Below are 18,717 nucleotides of genomic sequence, written 5' to 3'. Positions count from 1 at the left end.
CACACACAAATAAAAGATGTTATGTGGACATGGGTCCGAAAACGCTTAATTTCCATGTTAGAGCTCATTTTAGTCTCGTCCGTACGTACTGTACTTCCTCGATTCACCGCCAGTTGGTTCAATTGAAGGAAGGTAATGTTGACTTCGGTGCTTGTGTTGACATGCGACATCAGTACGTAGCATCAACAGGTTAGTGTTCATCACGAACGCGGTTTTGCAGTCAGTGCAATGTTTACAAATGTGGAGTTGGCAGATGCCCATTTGATGTATGGATTAGCACGGGGCAATAGTCGTGGCGCGGTACGTTTGTATCGAGACAGATTTCCAGAACGAAGGTGTCCCGACAGGAAGACGTTCGAAGCAATTGATCGGCGTCTTAGGGAGCACGGAACATTACAGTCTATGCCTCGCGACTGGGGAAGACCTAGAACGACGAGGACACATGCAATGGACGGGGCAGTTCTTCGTGCAGTTGACGATGAGCCTAATGTCAGCGTCAGAGAAGTAGCTGCTGTACAAGGTAACGTTGACCACGTCACTGTATGGAGAGTGCTACGGGAGAACCAGTTGTTTCCGTACCATGTACAGCGTGTGCAGGCACTAACAGCAGCTGATTGGGCTCCACGGGTACACTTCTGCGAATGGGTCAAAAAAATGGTTCAAATGACTCTGAGCACTATGGGACTTAACATCTATGGTCATCAGTCCCCTAGAACTTATAACTACTTAAACCTAACTAACCTAAGGACATCACACACATCCATGCCCGAGGCAGGATTCGAACCTGCGACCGCAGCAGTCGCGCGGCTCCGGACTGAGCGCCTAGAACCGCTAGACCACCGCGGCCGGCTGCGAATGGTTCTTCCAACAATGTGTCAATCCTCATTTCAGTGCAAATGTTCTCTTTACGGATGAGGCTTCATTCCAACGTGATCAAATTGTAAATTTTCACAATCAACATGTGTGGGCTGACGAGAATCCGCACGCAATTGTGCAATCACGTCATCAACACAGATTTTCTGTGAACGTTTGGGCAGGCATTGTTGGTGATGTCTTGATTGGGCCCCATGTTCTTCCACCTACGCTCAATGGAGCACGTTATCATGATTTCAAACGGGATACTCTACCTGTGTTGCTAGAACATGTGCCTTTACAAGTACGACACAACATATGGTTCATGCACGATGGAGCTCCTGCACATTTCAGTCGAAGTGTTCGTACGTTTCTCAACAGATTCGGTGACCGATGGATTGGTGGAGGCGGACCAATTCCATGGGCTCCACGCTCTCCTGACCTCAACCCTCTTGACTCATTTATGGGGGCATTTGAAAGCTCTTGTCTACGCAACCCCGGTACCAAATGTAGAGACTCTTCGTGCTCGTATTGTGGACGGCTGTGATACAATACGCCATTCTCCAGGGCTGCATCAGCGCACCAGGGATTCCATGCGACGGAGGGTGGATGCATGTATCCTTGCTAACAGAGGACATTTTGAACATTTCCTGTAACAAAGTGTTGGAAGTCACGCTGGTACGTTCTGTTGCTGTTTGTTTCCATTCCATGAGTAATGTGATTTGAGGAGAAGTAATAAAATGAGCTCTAACATGGAAAGTAAGCGTTTCCAGACACATGTCCACATAACATATTTTCTTTCTTTGTGTGTGAGGAACGTTTCCTGAAAGTTTGGCCGTACCTTTTTGTAACACCATGTATAAGAATAGAAGCTTGGTATGGTAAAGGCATCATATTAGCATTGTGGTTTCACAGCGAAACCACCAACATTTATGCTTCTCATTGTTTCAAATAATGTGCTATATTCAAACTTTAGGCATATTTTCAATCTATAATATATGTCGTGGCGTGTATAAAAATTTTACTACACTGAATAAAGTACTGCATCTGAATAACACAAAACAACGTGTCTGAATCACAATATGTCGGACTTGCACGGAAAACCAGCGCTGAATGCCGGTTCCCGCTAGCAGAGTTGCTCTCTCAAGATTTATTGAGTTAGTTCATCGAAAATCCGCTAGAGTGCACTACAAGCAAGGGTGAGACAGTGGTTTCACAGTGAGTCACATATGCCGCAAAGGGATACAATGCAGCAAAAAGTGGTTTCACAGTGAAACCAATGTGACACACAGGGTTCAGTAACACTATGTTCAATGAAGACTTTTCCGCACCAGTCTTACTCACGGCACACATACAACTGCACAAGATCTCTCCAGATGCGTGCATGTCAAGGAGGTTAGCAACACTTACTAGTGTATAGTAGACATGAGAATTTTGTGGTGGTATAACAAACAGTTAAGAAGAAAAGTGTGGTTTATGCATGATGGAGCTCCAGACAGGTGGAGTTTGGAGCAGGTGACATGAATCAACTGTGCTTTCAATTCTAAAGTATTGTCCTTGTGTCCAGGGCCAGTTCCAAGAAGGTATTGGCAAGTATGAAATGATCATAGAACATAAACACATACACTCCTAAGGCTGCACAGTTCTGCATTTAAACGTACTATAAAGTTAAAGCCATATGGTTTCTGAAATATTAGCCATGTAGACTGCAAAGCCCTTAATACTCTAATTCAGGACATACATGCAACACGTAAGTTTGCTATCCCACTCCCTACGGTGACAAACTTTAAGATGATAAAACTATTTCCTTCTTCACCAAAGAGGGGGGACGGGTGGGGATGGGAGGAGAGAACTGGGGGGATTTATCAGAGGAGGGGGGGGGGGTGTTAGTGAATTAATTTGATATAAAAGGTGTGCTTTTATCAGAAATGGTAAAGACGTGGAGGGTTTGATGTGCCCAGAGGGGTGGAGGGGGAGAGGTGAAGGCTTTCTCAGAAGGATGAATTATCCCTTGGGGTTATAAACTGGTTATCAGAGGAATAGGTTAAGGAGAGGGGAGAGAGTCATAAATCAATCAAGTTTGCTCCTGAATGTATGCTTGCTGCTGAATGTATGCAACCAGCACAAACACAATGTGCTCATTCCTGCTTTGCCCCCCCCCTCCCCCCCCTATTTACATATAATGATTAAGAATATGTATGGGAGAAATAATTCACCTAATGCCATGTTATCATAGTTAAAACTGACTTAGAGAAACAGAACACAAGTGCAAGGTTACATACCAAAACATACCACACCATTTTCTTTCTCGCAGTCAATTTTAAAAGAAAATCTTTACAATGTTGTTAAAAAAATACATAGCCTAAATCCATCCAAACTTTCACTAGGGTATATCCCGTAATTTGAAATAATTTGCTGCATAACTTTAAAGATTTTTAGTAACAAAGTTTCCCATTTATGTACTACATATATAATATCTCTATTAAGAAATATATAGCATCTTTATGTCCGAATGTTCATTACAGTAACGAATAAAAATTAGAAGTAAATCTTTCAATAGCTGTTCAAAATTTATGTAATAATTTTTCCCCTTTGCATATTAATAGATATTTATACACTCCTGGAAATGGAAAAAAGAACACATTGACACCGGTGTGTCAGACCCACCATACTTGCTCCGGACACTGCGAGAGGGCTGTACAAGCAATGATCACACGCACGGCACAGCGGACACACCAGGAACCGCGGTGTTGGCCGTCAAATGGCGCTATCTGCGCAGCATTTGTGCACCGCCGCCGTCAGTGTCAGCCAGTTTGCCGTGGCATACGGAGCTCCATCGCAGTCTTTAACACTGGTAGCATGCCGCGACAGCGTGGACGTGAACCGTATGTGCAGTTGACGGACTTTGAGCGAGGGCGTATAGTGGGCATGCGGGAGGCCGGGTGGACGTACCGCCGCATTGCTCAACACGTGGGGCGTGAGGCCTCCACAGTACATCGATGTTGTCGCCAGTGGTCGGCGGAAGGTGCACGTGCCCGTCGACCTGGGACCGGACCGCAGCGACGCACGGATGCACGCCAAGACCGTAGGATCCTACGCAGTGCCGTAGGGGACCGCACCGCCACTTCCCAGCAAATTAGGGACACTGTTGCTCCTGGGGTATCGGCGAGGACCATTCGCAACCGTCTCCATGAAGCTGGGCTACGGTCCCGCACACCGTTAGGCCGTCTTCCGCTCACGCCCCAACATCGTGCAGCCCGCCTCCAGTGGTGTCGCGACAGGCGTGAATGGAGGGACGAATGGAGACGTGTCGTCTTCAGCGATGAGAGTCGCTTCTGCCTTGGTGCCAATGATGGTCGTATGCGTGTTTGGCGCCGTGCAGGTGAGCGCCACAATCAGGACTGCATACGACCGAGGCACACAGGGCCAACACCCGGCATCATGGTGTGGGGAGCGATCTCCTACACTGGCCGTACACCACTGGTGATCGTCGAGGGGACACTGAATAGTGCACGGTACATCCAAACCGTCATCGAACCCATCGTTCTACCATTCCTAGACCGGCAAGGGAACTTGCTGTTCCAACAGGACAATGCACGTCCGCATATATCCCGTGCCACCCAACGTGCTCTAGAAGGTGTAAGTCAACTACCCTGGCCAGCAAGATCTCCGGATCTGTCCCCCATTGAGCATGTTTGGGACTGGATGAAGCGTCGTCTCAAGCGGTCTGCACGTCCGGCACGAACGCTGGTCCAACTGAGGCGCCAGGTGGAAATGGCATGGCAAGCCGTTCCACAGGACTACATCCAGCATCTCTACGATCGTCTCCATGGGAGAATAGCAGCCTGCATTGCTGCGAAAGGTGGATATACACTGTACTAGTGCCGACATTGTGCATGCTCTGTTGCCTGTGTCTATGTGCCTGTGGTTCTGTCAGTGTGATCATGTGATGTATCTGACCCCAGGAATGTGTCAATAAAGTTTCCCCTTCCTGGGACAATGAATTCACGGTGTTCTTATTTCAATTTCCAGGAGTGTATTTTATATAATTTAAAAAAATATGTAGCCTGTGTCCTTCTAAATGTTCGCCAGGGTATTGGACATAAAACTGAAATAAATTGGTCAAGGAATTTGAGATTTTTGGTAGTAACGTTTCCACTTTATATATTACATACATGTTAAATTACATTGGTGTCCAAAATTAAAGCAACAAACGGAAATTTTGCAAGATTGCGTTTATTTTGCCACAAAACAGTATAAACAGGTGATCGTAAAGTAGAAACAATGTACAGAATACGAAACGTATTCCAACTTACCTGATTTGCACACACTTTCTGACAACTAATTAATGTGCTCAGTATGGGCTGCAGCCACCTATGGCACCAATACAGGCCTGACAAAGATGGGGCATGCTATGAATAATGTCATCACTTTCATGTTGAGGCAATAACGCCCATTCTTCCTGCAGCAGAGTTGCTCACAAGTCTCTCTAGAGCATCCCAGACATGATCTATAGGATTCAATTCGGTAGAGCGAGCAGGCCACGCCATGCGTGCAATATCTTCCGTTACCAAAAGTGCTCTGTGAGGTCGAGCATTATCGTCCATCAGTACGAAGTCTCAGCCCACAACAATCTCGTACGAGATCCCAAGATATCCTCACGGTACCTGACAGCAGTTAAATCTGGCCCTCCACAGCACAGAGTTTGTAGGCGCCTTCTCTGTGCTACATTGCACCGTCTGTGACTGTATACTCTGCGGTTGCGGATGTGGGACTACCTTGCAAACACTGCCCCGCTTGACAAGTGCCCTGACGTCATTGCTAGCGTGGTTGTCCGTTGATCAAAATGCCATCTTCCGAGCAGAACACGATTGTAACTACAGCTGTTGATAGTTTGTATAATTATATCATGAATTAGACACAGGACCTGCAATCTTTCTCAAACGATGTGTTATCTTAGGCTTTCCTGGCGAATTAACTGTTAGTACTGTTCTCGGGTCTCCAGCCGGGTGCGGTCGTTTTCAAACCACGATATTTCGACAGCGTTCCCCGCCGTCATCTTCAGGTGGTACCTGCAGACTGAGCGTCTCCGCTGAATCTCCTCCCCTTTATTCTTTGATCGCTCCCCACCCCTTCCCCCCGCGTCTTGACACACGCGGCGCTGCGTGGAGGGGTGGTGGCGAGGGGCGGGCTGCTGGCTGCGGGATGCGAACTGTGGACCATCAGATGTCCTGTGGCCATCGTCAGGCGCCGAAGTCGCTTTGGGTCGGCGCTGTTCTTTTAGTTGGCTGAGTGCTGGTTCCCAGGCTTTGCTGAGGTTGAACCCGGCGTCTCTGTTGATCAGTCCATCAGCTACACGTACGGTATTTCAATCGCCTCCTTCAGAACACAGACCCAAAAAGACGACGCCTGCCGTAAAACTTCCGTTTTCGCGTGCTCCATAGTATCTCCAGTATCCATGTAATGTTCTGCAACCGCAGATTTTGTAGGCTGCTTTAGTTCAGTGTGCCTTCTGTGTTCCTGGCATCCTTCTTCGATTGTCCGTACAGTTTGCCCGATGTATGCCCTACCGCATTTACACGGAATACCGTAAACACCCGGTTTGCGCAGCCCCAGGTCATTTTTTACTGTACGTGGCAGGGCACGCGTTTTCGGAGGTGGGCGGAAGACACATTTGATGTTACACCGAGCCAGAATTCTGCCGATTTTGTTGGATACTTTGCCGGCGTAAGGCAGGTACGCCATTGTCTTCTCGTCCTCTTCGTTCTCTCTCTGCTGGGCTTGTGCATTCTGCCTGGAAGCACGTCGAATTTGACTCTCGTTATATCCGTTCTTCTTGAAAACGTCCTTAAGGTGGTTAAGTTCTCCTTGCAGGCTTTCCTCATCCGATATTGCGCGGGCCCTGTGTACCAGTGTTCGCAGTACACCCTCACGCTGTGAAGGATGATGGCAGCTGGTAGCGTGGAGATACAGATCAGTGTGGGTTTCTTTCCTGTATACACAGTGTCCTAAGGTGCCATCCGCTTTGCGCTTGACTAGGACGTCCAGAAACGGGAGTTCACCATTCTCTTCCACCTCCATGGTGAATTTGATGTTAGGATGCAGAGAATTCAGATGTTGGAGAAACTCGTGAAGTTTTTCTCTTCCATGTGGCCATATCACAAATGTGTCATCAACATATCTGTAAAAGCAGATAAGCTTCAGTGCTGCAGTTTCCAGTACTTTCTCTTCGAAGTCCGCCATAAACAAGTTTGCTACCACCGGTGACAGGGATCACCCCTTGGCAACACCATCCGTTTGTTCGTAATAGTTACCATCGAAGAGAAAGAATGTTGATGTGTGGACAAATTCGAAAAGATTAGTCATTGCCGGGTTGAATTTCTCCCTAATCAACTTAAGAGTGTCATCAAGCGGCACTCTGGTGAAAAGTGAGACCACATCGAAGCTCACCATGAGGTCCTGGTTACGGAGGCGCAGCTCCTGCAGCCGTTGAATGAAATGTACAGAATTTCCGATGTGATGCTGACATTTCCCGACGTGAGGGCTTAACTCCGCCGTCAAATATTTGGCTAGCTGGTACGTTGGAGCGCCTATGTTACTGACGACAGGGCGCAAAGGAACATCCTTTTTGTGCACCTTTCGTAACCCATAGAGCCTTGGGGGTGCAGCAGCTCGAGGTCGGAGCTTCTTGACGATTTCCTTCGGTAGGCACTGGCGTAGAAGCTCAATAGTCTTCTTTTTCACCCTGTTGGTCGGGTCTCCCTTCAGTTTTTTGTATGCTGGATCCTCGAGTCGGTCGTACATTTTGTGATTGTACTCTGATAATGGAAGCAGTACAGTTAGTTGCATTTCCTTTATCCGCGGGTAAAATAACTATTTCAGGATCAATCCGTAGTTCTCGAATGGCAGCTCTTTCTGTTTTCCTGATGTTCGGCCTCGGTAGAGCGGCTTTGGTAATCGCACGGCACGTTTCCCGACGTATCTCTTCTGCTTCTTCGCTAGGAAGGGTGGAAATTACTTGTTCTATACCACTGATGAAGTCTACGATGGGTATAGTAGTCGGTGTTGGTGCGAAATTTAGCCCCTTTTCCAGAACTGATTTTGCTGCCGCGTCAATCTCCTTCCCGGTGAAGTAGATTACGGTTCGTCGTTGCACTTGTTGCGCCTGTTGTTCTCTGCTGCCAGACGTTGGAACTTGGAGACTTGTTTAGAAGTGGCGCTGTGTCGAGACAGGTCCGCATGAGCCCAAGAGACAGTGTCGACCCACTCCCAAGCATCGGGCGAGAGCAAACAAGCCATCTCTAAGTGGAGTGCGAGTAATTCCTTAGCTGTCGTGTCTAGCCGCCGACGGGTGTACCGGATCCTTTCCCTTACAAGCGCCAGGCTAGCTCATCTTGTGATCCGGTGGGCGGCCGCGGTATTTATGTGACGGGTAATCCTCGCGAATGTCGGTATTATGCTGTGGTCACGGCACCGCATCAGGAAGGCGAAAGAGCTTAGTAGACGCTCCATCCGTTCGCGAAGCTTATCCAGTTTCTTGAGTCTCTGGTTCATCTCCTCTCCGTAGAGGAATCTGATGTGTGATCATAGGCTTTCCCGACGAATTAACTGTTTGTACCCGTTCTCGGGTCTCCAGCCGGGTGCAGTAGTTTTCAAACCTCGATTTTGAAAAAAACTAGTTGGTGAACAACTGGATTCTCATGCACTTCTTAGCTTTACTCGTCAGCTGCAAGAAAAATGCGTATCATTTCATTAATGGTCATACTTATTGCGATATTTCAAAATCAAGTAACCTACCTCAAGAATTTCGAGAAGGTTGCATTGAAAAATAGGGGTCGCTTAGAAGCATATTGCCATCTATCACCAATCTCGTACGTAAAGCGCTTTGGCTCGAACCCATGTGACAGCGAAAACGCCACAATGAAATATTTGTAACGGTCCTCATATCTCATAAAATGTTTAAGATATCAAAACAAGACTTTGGGAAATGATAGTAGCAAAGAAGAGAATATTCTGCCATACGATTAATTGGTAAAACTTTCATACCTAACAGATATTCAAGCAACTACAGATTTTTTTCCAATGAAACCATTTTTAAGGGCCATAGATGGCTGATGAAACTATAACTGTTACAGGTTCCTAGCAACCACAAGAAGTTTTCGTTTCCGAGACATGACTCTGACATTCACAACAGGATTCACAACTGTTGTAAGTACTGTGGAGTCAATCACCAAATTGCTGTGGGATAGTCTCCAGCCACACAACATGGTTTTCCAAAGACTGTAAATGATTTATACAACATACAGAAGTTCCCAACTGCAGTCGGTGATGTTGTCACAAAAAATATTCGTCTAAAATGCCCAGAAAATTGACGGTCAAAGATTTAAAGTTATAAAAATTTTCATTCAATCTTTAAGCAGTTGCAGATCCTCAGGGGAGATTCGTTATAATCGATGTTTGTGGATATGGAAAGGAATGGGAAAGTGGTGGATTTTATTCTTCTAGTGTATTTCGCTTGGTTCAAGACGGGGAGCTTAATATACCGCCAGACTCTCCAGTACAGAATACATCAGTTGGACTGCCTTTTGTATTCACTGGAAATCAGGCATACACATTGCTGAGGCATTTTATCAAGTATTACGATCAATGTGTTTTAGATCCGTGGAATAAATATCTCAATAATCAATTTTCCAGACCACAACAATTAGCAGATTATGCTTTTAGAATAAAGAGCGCTAAGTGGGGCACATTTTGGAAGCCAACTGAAACTTTGCCAGAATTTGCTGACAATGTTGTGAAACGTACATGTTCTTCACAGCACAGTCACCGACCTACAAGGATCCCTCAGTGTCAATGAGCAGCATACAGTAGACAATCAGACAGGACGAAACTTTAACAGACCTTCAAATGAAGCTGTCCAAATGAGATAGTTTTGTAACTTTTCCTCACATACTAAAAGAGGACTCTCAAGTGTTTCTCAGCTATGCTACTTCAGCTCTATCATCTCTCGTTTTAAGATAATGAGAGGGATAAGAGATTAATGAAATGCATTCTGTACTTGTAGTCCGTAATTCCGCTTCCATCTCGTCACATAACTTTTCCAAAATTAATCAGTTTGGATGATAGTTATTTCGGTGGTTCCATACACAACGCCAAGGAAAGACAGATGCTATCAAAGCTTCCGCTGATACAATTTCCATACAGTACAAAAAAAGATACGCAAGAGTCAGCAACAGTACTGACGCTGCTACCCACAGCGACAGCCGAATAGTGCCGGTGTTGCCCGACCGCAGCCGGAGTCACTCGAACTCTCTGGTCGCCGCGCGCTCCTCAGAGAGAAAAAAGTTTCATTCTCCTAGTGGCGCTCTGTGCCGCTCCGCTCGCAGCGTCATTACAATCATGCGCACTGAGCGGCACTGGTTTGTTTCGTCATCGCTGCTCTGCTTGCCGCTCCACTATAACCGCAGTCAACGAGCGATCAAAAAGTTTTCAGTTGAGGGCGTTGCTGCAGCGTATATGCTACGCCGGTATACAGGGTGAATAGCCCAAAACTTGCACCGCAAATATTGCGGAAATGGAAAGTGCTATTGATGTATGGTTTTCACAGAATGGATTGGTTGTCATGGGCTTATATTGTTAGCCAATAAACAGATTTTAATAATACTTAGAAAGTATTTTTTGTGCGCACGTATACTTTTTTTAAATGGAACAGTACCTATTGACATTAACAAACAAAAAATAGGTAAATCAGAATGCCAGTGGTGTTTGTTGCGGGATTCTAGGACGAGTTGTTTACCAGATACCGTATTTTGAAAAGTTTCCACATCGACATTTGTTTGTGACAGTCAACCGGCGTAGTTTCTAAGTACAATGTTGTTATGTTTGCTGTCAGTGTATTTGTATGTTCCTTGAGTGCACAGCGACTCGCTAGTCAGTGTGTGGCGGTCCAAGCAGTAGGTTGTGAGTGGAGGATGGAGTTTATCAATGCAGAAAAAGCCGACATGCTCATGGTGTATGGAGAGTACAGCAAGAATGTAGTACGTTCTTATATGGTGCATGCGGCAAAATGTCGCAACAGACGTCATACATCTCGGTAGTTATTTATCAGCCTCTTCAATCAGTAACGTGAAAGTGGCTGTGTAACACCTAGACAACGTAACACAAGGAAACAAGTGACGACAGAAGAGGGGAAATCTATGTTCTTGCTGCTGTTGCAGTTGATCCGCAGGTTGGTTTCCGCTCAGTCACGTGTCCTACGATTTCTCCATCGAAATAGGTTCCATCCTTATCACACTTCTCTCCATCAAGGGATGCATGGAAACGATTATGAGAAACGTGTTAACTTCTGTACACGGACATTACGACAGGATACTCCACATGTACCATGTACCTTGTTTAGCGATGAAACCACATTTACCGAACACAGCCCGGTAAACCACCGAACATGCACTATTGGTCCCCATTGGCTTCGTCAGGTGGAACATCAGTGTCCATGGAGTGTAAACGGGTGGTGTGGGATAGTGAACCATCAGCTTTTCTGACGGACAGAACACTGACTGCGCAGAAGTATTGCACCTTCCTAACAGACCATCTTCCACAGATGCTACAAGACGTTCCTCTGCATATTAGAGGGAAGCTGTGTACCAACATGATGGCTGTCCGGGACGCTTGTAGACATTTTTCTGGGGAGAAGCTGAAAGACGCTGTCTACAAGGACAAACCAATTACACCAAATGATATGAAATGATGTATTACTGCAACCTGCTTGGACACCACTGCTGAAATTGTAGCATGTGTGCAGCAGCTGTTCCACCCTGGATTGGACGTACTATTGCTGCTGCCAGTGGTCATTTTGAATACAACATGTGATGGTCAGTGTTCCCATTACTGGTCAGAATCCACATAGCTAGTGAATGCTCTTTAGTGTTTGCTGCCACAGGTAATGTGCAAGTGTCGGTGTGAGAACTATTCAAACTACGATATCTCGTAAACGACTTGCACTAGAATCTTGCAACAAACACTACTGACATTCTAATTTACTCTACTTTTAATCTGTTAATATCAACAGGCATTTTTCCATTTAAAATGTGTATGTTTGCGCAAAAATACACTTTCTAGGTATTATTACAATCTGTTGATTAGCTAACAGTAAAAGCCCCTGACTACCAATCTATTCTGTGAACACGCACATCAATACCATTTTCCATTTACGCAATATCTGCAGTGCAAGTTTTAGGTGAATCACCCTGTATAAGCATCACATGTAAGCAAGAGATTAGTGTGGCATTAGTATCTTTCCAACATGCGAGTGGTAAATGCGGAAATGTGAACTATGGCAAATTTATTGCCAAATGAGCCCAAACAGGACCAACATGCTGTTATTGTCTTGCTAGGTGCCAAAGGACAAACACAGGTATAAATCCATCGGAGAATGAAAGTTGAAGGGTCATCCATTCCTGTCGGACGAGTGCAGCAAGTAGTTACGAATCTTTTCATGCAGCAGAACACGGTACTTTACCGAACGGGTATCTCAACCTGGTGCGTCGGTGGGATGATTATCTCAATGCTCATGGCCATTTTGCCTGATTGGGATACCGATTCCGGACAGTACTACCTTCGAACGGAAAGTTATTGTTCGCCTCTTATAGTAGTATAAACTACTTTCTTTTACTGTTTTGGCCTATTAAGGGCAACATGAAATAACTTACTTCTTTCTTTTCTCCTTTCTTTCTTTCCAGTAGTTTTTTATTCTTCCCCTACGTTTCTCTTCTTTCTTCCGTGCATACTGCAACTGTCTTTTCCTTTGTTTTCTCCTGAAAGTCCTTGAAACTTTTACTTTTGCTCTGAGCTTTCCTCTTTCTATTTCTTCCTCCATTATTTCCACTGCTCTCGGGTCTGCTTTTACTTCTTTGATCCATGTCACTCCATGTTATTGAGTTTCAGTCAAAAAAGTTAAAAATTTATATTTGTCATCCTCTTTTCATCTAGCCATTGTAGGTTTTCATAGAATAAGACTCTTTTCTTCTTCATTGTGTCTAATATTGGTTTAATATTTTTCATAAATTTCTGTATTACTTCTTAATTTCAGTTTCTCATTCTCGTCTTTTGGTCCCAAGACTTCCCTGATTATGTTTCTTTCCTTGTTCTCTATTTCATCTAATTGTTTGGCTGTATTTAACTAAAGGCATTCTTATGCTAAGAACAACACACACACCCATGCCCGAGGGAGGACTCTAACCTACGGCGGGAGGGGCCGCGCAGTCCGTGACACAGCGCCTCAAACCGCGCGGCCACTTCGCCCGGCTTTCGGCGCCTCCTTCGCATCTATTACATACTCAGTTTGCTACAAGATTTAATAGGCCGGGCAAATAAAGTGACCCAGACGAGTGGATACGAATGGACATGAATGTATACATATAACCACACCCTACGACGCACACACCACGTGTACGCCTGCCACGTGATCCACAGCAGTTCTGAGTGTAGTGCGGGCTGTGTCAATGTGAGTAGAGCAGTGCAAACGGAACGATGGTACTCACAGTGGAGCAGCGGGTGTTCGTTGTGGAAAGTTACGTGACAACAAAGTCGTGGAAATGGTGTGGTCAGCTATTTGCTGAGAAATTTAATGGTGTCAAAGTGCCACCAAAGAGCGGCATGCATCGATTAGTCGGAAGATGGCATCAGGCAGGATCTGTTTTGAACAAGTCAAAAACATTTCTAAACGTGCCCACACACCAGAAAATGAGACAGCAGTTCACCAGAAAATACCAGTCCTACCAAATCAACCCAAGGCTGTCGCAAGAGACCGGCGTATAATGTCGATCACATGGACGAATACTCCACCTGGACCTGCAGTCTGGTCGCGGCCCTAACAGACCACCCAGGTCACCTGATCTGTCAGTGTGCAATTACTTTGAGTGGGGAGCCCTCAAGTCTAACGTGTATCGCAACAACCTCATAGTCTTCCAGAACTGGAGCAGAACATTTCGGATGAGACTGCAGCAATTCCAGCATTCCAGCTTCGTTCTGCCTACAGCAACTTGCTCACCAGGGCCAAAAAATGCCAGGAGATGAATGGTGGTTACTTTCAACATAATCTATAACCAGTGCAAGACCACTACATGTATCGCTACAATACACTAAGTCTGTTCAGAAAGGAAAGGCAGGAAGAAAGATCAGGGGAAAAAATCAGATTCGAACGCAGGGCACAGGCAGACTTTTAGTGGCTGCCTTAGCCTGTTGTCTAACGCCTCAACTCTGTAACTGGCACTCTCGTGTGGTATTCGAGAGGCTTATAAAACTTCGAATTTCGATTTCTCGAAAACACTTCAGAAGCGCATAGTACTAACAAGATTCGTCACACGACTGCACAGCCAGCGCTACAGCAAATGAGATAAGCTTTAAAAAATCGAATAGGAGACGCTACGGGAAACGCGTACAGCAAGGCGGAGAAACGAAGTTCCAAAGTTACAACAGGTGGCGTCTCATATGATTCAAGTATCTCACATTCTGACCACGACAATAAAATTCGGGGAATTAGGTACAAGACGGTTATAATTAAAGCGCAGCTACTCACAGAGGTCCAATGTGGGCTGTAATTATCGTATGGTAGCAAAATCCGAATATGTTAACGCGGAACCGATTTACGCTGGAAAAAATTAGTTCCAATTTTGATCACTAGGTGTAAACCTGGCACCATGAATGCAGGAGAGACGTACAGGAATGTTTCCGTATGTAGTGGATTAGGAATGGGACGTGGGCAGAAAAAGTCAACAACTGAGAGTTATGTTGATTTTATTACTAACAGCTGCTTGCACAATATGTTCAGTATGAGGACCAGAGACGTCGACGAGATGCTGTACAGCGCCAGATTTGCACTTGGTGGCCGAAATTGGAACTAATATTTTTCCGGTGTAAATCGGTTCCGCATGAACGTATTAGCCTATCTATCAAGTTTCGCTGCCATGTGATAATTACAGCCCAAACCTGACCTCCGATAGTAGCTCCACTTTCATTATAAACACCCCGTATAATGCAGACGGCTAACAACAGTTTCTGATTCACGAATGGCAGGTGGGGAGAGGGGGGGGGGGTAATCGAAAGTGATAAACTATGTACCCTCCACAACACACCGTCGGAGGATAGATGTAGATACAATGACATACCTTTGTTACCGTTTCAAAACTAGAGTTGTTTCGGAACTTACCTGATGCGAGCTTCGTGGAGTCTCTCGACAAACTCGAGCTCCGAGTCGACGAGGAAGAGCAAAGCAGAGCCGTGGGCGCCGACGCGAGCGGAGCGGCCCACTCGGTGCGCGTAGTGCGACACGGACTGCGGCGGCGACAGCTGCACCACCCAGTCCACCAGCGTCAGGTCCAGGCCGCGGGACGCCACGTCCTGCAAACAGTAGTACCGAGCATCACACACCTGGCACAGCTGCGCAAGAGTGGGGAGCGACAAGTCGGCCCTGGCCTCTCCAAAGTGTCCATCCCGTAATCCAAATGAAATGAATCGAAGGAAAGACAGGCAACGGCTGCTAGTGGGCACTGAATTAAATAAGTGGGGAAAGCTGAAAATTTGTGCCGGACCGGGAACAGAACCTGGATTTACTGCTTCTCCCGAGCGGTTGCCTTAATCGCTTCGGCTATCCGAACACGGTCTCTGACCGACACAAATTTCCAACTTGCTGAATTGTCCGAAAGAACACACACCATTTGTTTAACCCTTCAGCCTTATGTGAATACAAGACATCCGCTTGAACTCGTAAGACGCTGCAGTCACGGACTGTGCCGCTGATCCCGGCGGAGGTTCGAGTCCTCCCCCTCGGGCATGTGTGTGTGTGTGTGTGTGTGTGTGTGTGTGTGTGTGTGTGTGTGTGTGTGTGTGTGTGTTTGTCCTTAGGATAATTTAGGTTAAGTAGTGTGTAAGCTTAGGGACTGATTACCTTGGCAGTTAAAGTCCCATAAGATTTCACACACATTTGAACATTTTTTTTTTTTTTTGAACTCGTACGAAAATCAGCGAATGCTGCGAAATATAGAGGCTTAATAGGCGGGGACACTACGTCAGTAGTGTAAGTTGGAAATTTGCGTCGTTCAGGGACTGTGGCCAAATAGCCGAAATGGTTAAGAGGGAACAACAACGTGACGGACGAAAATGTTGCTCAAATTCAGGCTTCCTTCCTCTGTACTGAAATGTAGTAGACAAATGGGGTTTGCTGCAATGAATAAAGCATACATTGAAGTTTTTCGTATCTTTTTATTGAATAATATTAATATCTTCATTGTGTAACTGCGATTTTCCCGAGGCAACTCTGAAAGAAGGTAAACCGACGGTTGTCGCTGAACTCCGGTTGTGATTATGTGAAACATGAAATTAACATATCACCATGATCCTTACAGACGTAATTATAGTTCATTGTACGGATATACAAAAAAGTGTGAAATTATAGATATTTGAAAAAATGGCCATTTTGGACCCGTCTTTTTTGGGCCAAAAAACTGCTAAATATCGAAATTTTAAAAATCGGCTACGACGAGGTTAAGAGAATTCAGTTTGCTTCAAGGGAGACCAAAAATCATTAAAATCGTACGAAAATTGTAGCGTGGGCGACGATAACCATGTCAAAAAACATGGTTTTGAGAAAAATGAATTTAAAGTTTGACAAGTATTTGGGCCTATTGGATGGCCGCTTTCAGCTACTTTGACCTGATAAGCACTCATTTTCGTCCTCAGAGCCCTTTTCGTCGCTGAGCGCAGAGTCGCTGGCGTCTGTATCTTCACAGAATACGCGCATTTAATCGCCTATTTTGATTTGAAGGGCACTTGCCACGAGCATTAAAGCAGTATGAACTATACTGAATACATCGAAATAACTGTCCAAGGAATAGAAAAACAACTGTAATCACTCAACAGAGGAAAGTCCACTGGACCTGACGGGATACCAATTCGATTCTACACAGAGTACGCGAAAGAACTTGCCCCCCTTCTATCAGCCGTGTACCGCAAGTCTCTAGAGGAACGGAGGGTTCCAAATGATTGGAAAAGAGCACAGGTAGTCCCAGTCTTCAAGAAGGGTCGTCGAGCAGATGTGCAAAACTATAGGCCTATATCTCTGACATCGATCTGTTGTACAATTTTGGAACATGTTTTTTGCTCGACTATCATGTCGTTTTTGGAAACCCGGAATCTACTATGTAGGAATCAACATGGATTCCGGAAACAGCGATCGTGTGAGACCCAACTCGCTTTATTTGTTCATGAGACCCAGAAAATATTAGATACAGGCTCCCAGGTAGATGCTATTTTTCTTGACTTCCGGAAGGCGTTCGATACAGTTCCGCACTGTCGCCTGATAAACAAAGTAAGAGCCTGCGGAATATCAGACCAGCTGTGTGGCTGGATTGAAGAGTTTTTAGCAAACAGAACACAGCATGTTGTTATCAATGGAGAGACGTCTACAGACGTTAAAGTAACCTCTGGCGTGCCACGGGGGAGTGTTATGGGACCATTGCTTTTCACAATATATATATATAAATGACCTAGTAGATAGTGTCGGAAGTTCCATGCGGCTTTTCGCGGATGATGCTGTAGTATACAGAGAAGTTGCAGCATTAGAAAATTGTAGCGAAATGCAGGAAGATCTGCAGCGGATAGGCACTTGGTGCAGGGAGTGGCAACTGTCCCTTAACATAGACAAATGTAATGTATTGCGAATACATAGAAAGAAGGATCCTTTATTGTATGATTATATGATAGCGGAACAAACACTGGTAGCAGTTACTTCTGTAAAATATCTGGGAGTATGCGTGCGGAACGATTTGAAGTGGAATGATCATATAAAATTAATTGTTGGTAAGGCGGGTACCAGGTTGAGATTCATTGGGAGAGTCCTTAGAAAATGTAGTCCATCAACAAAGGACGTGGCATACAAAACACTGGTTCGACCTATACTTCAGTATTGCTCATCAGTGTGGGATCCGTACCAGATCGGGTTGACGGAGGAGATAGAGAAGATCCAAAGAAGAGCGGCGCGTTTCGTCACAGAGTTATTTGGTAACCGTGATAGCGTTACGGAGATGTTTAATAAACTCAAGTGGCAGACTCTGCAAGAGAGGCGCTCTGCATCGCGGTGTAGCTTGCTCGCCAGGTTTCGAGAGGGTGCGTTTCTGGATGAGGTATCTAATATATTGCTTCCCCCTACTTATACCTCCCGAGGAGATCACGAATGTAAAATTAGAGAGATTAGAGCGCGCACGGAGGCTTTCAGACAGTCGTTCTTCCCGCGAACCATACGCGACTGGAACAGGAAAGGGAGGTAATGACAGTGGCACGTAAAGTGCCCTCCGCCACACACCGTTGGGTGGCTTGCGGAGTATAAATGTAGATGTAGATGTAGTAGATGTCATAAGGCCAAATTTCAAGCAATGTTAGCAATTTCGCTTCGGCTGGATGTTAAGTTTGGGGCGTATCTCCAAATGAGACTATCGAAACTTTCGTTCAATTTTGAGTAAAACAACCCAAACAACGCTCCAGCAAGTCGGTATAAATTGGGGTGATGGCATCGATAACGACTTGTGGCAACCAGTTCTCTAACGTCGCGGCGTGCTATGCAAGCTCCGCTTCAAACGCTCACAGAATCGTTACTTTATGGAGTTCACGTATAATATTTTGAGGAATAATTCTTCAATGTATACATATTTGAATTCCGTAATAAAAAAATTTCGAGTTCTTTCGGCCGTCACCCTGTCATTCCCCCTTACGACAACTGCTCATGGGAAGCGGTAAATCTGGGTTCGAGTCTTGGTCCGGCACAAATTTTCAACTTTCTCCATTGATTTAATTCAGTGCCCACTAGCGGCCGAT

The 18,717-nt window shown here is 45.5% G+C and overlaps 1 protein-coding gene across 2 annotated transcripts in view; it reads right to left on the bottom strand.

The window, feature by feature from the left end:
• The window catches only part of LOC126248229 (probable ATP-dependent RNA helicase DDX31), a 259,925-nt gene that overhangs the window by 129,606 nt on the left and 111,602 nt on the right, over nt 1-18,717 (bottom strand). For both annotated transcript variants that reach the window (XR_007545432.1, XM_049949055.1), the window contains exon 8: nt 15,059-15,249. Coding sequence is in view for 1 of the 2 variants with exons in the window: in XM_049949055.1 (XP_049805012.1) it covers nt 15,059-15,249 (191 nt within the window). In the remaining variant the exon portion in view is untranslated. The remainder of the gene's footprint in view (nt 1-15,058; nt 15,250-18,717) is intronic.

The sequence above is a fragment of the Schistocerca nitens genome, chromosome 3 (assembly GCF_023898315.1).
Source record: "Schistocerca nitens isolate TAMUIC-IGC-003100 chromosome 3, iqSchNite1.1, whole genome shotgun sequence".
Classification (NCBI taxonomy): Eukaryota; Metazoa; Arthropoda; class Insecta; order Orthoptera; family Acrididae; genus Schistocerca; species Schistocerca nitens.
The sequence above is the reverse complement of the archived record's forward strand: the minus strand, read 5'-3'. Positions and strand labels throughout refer to the sequence as shown.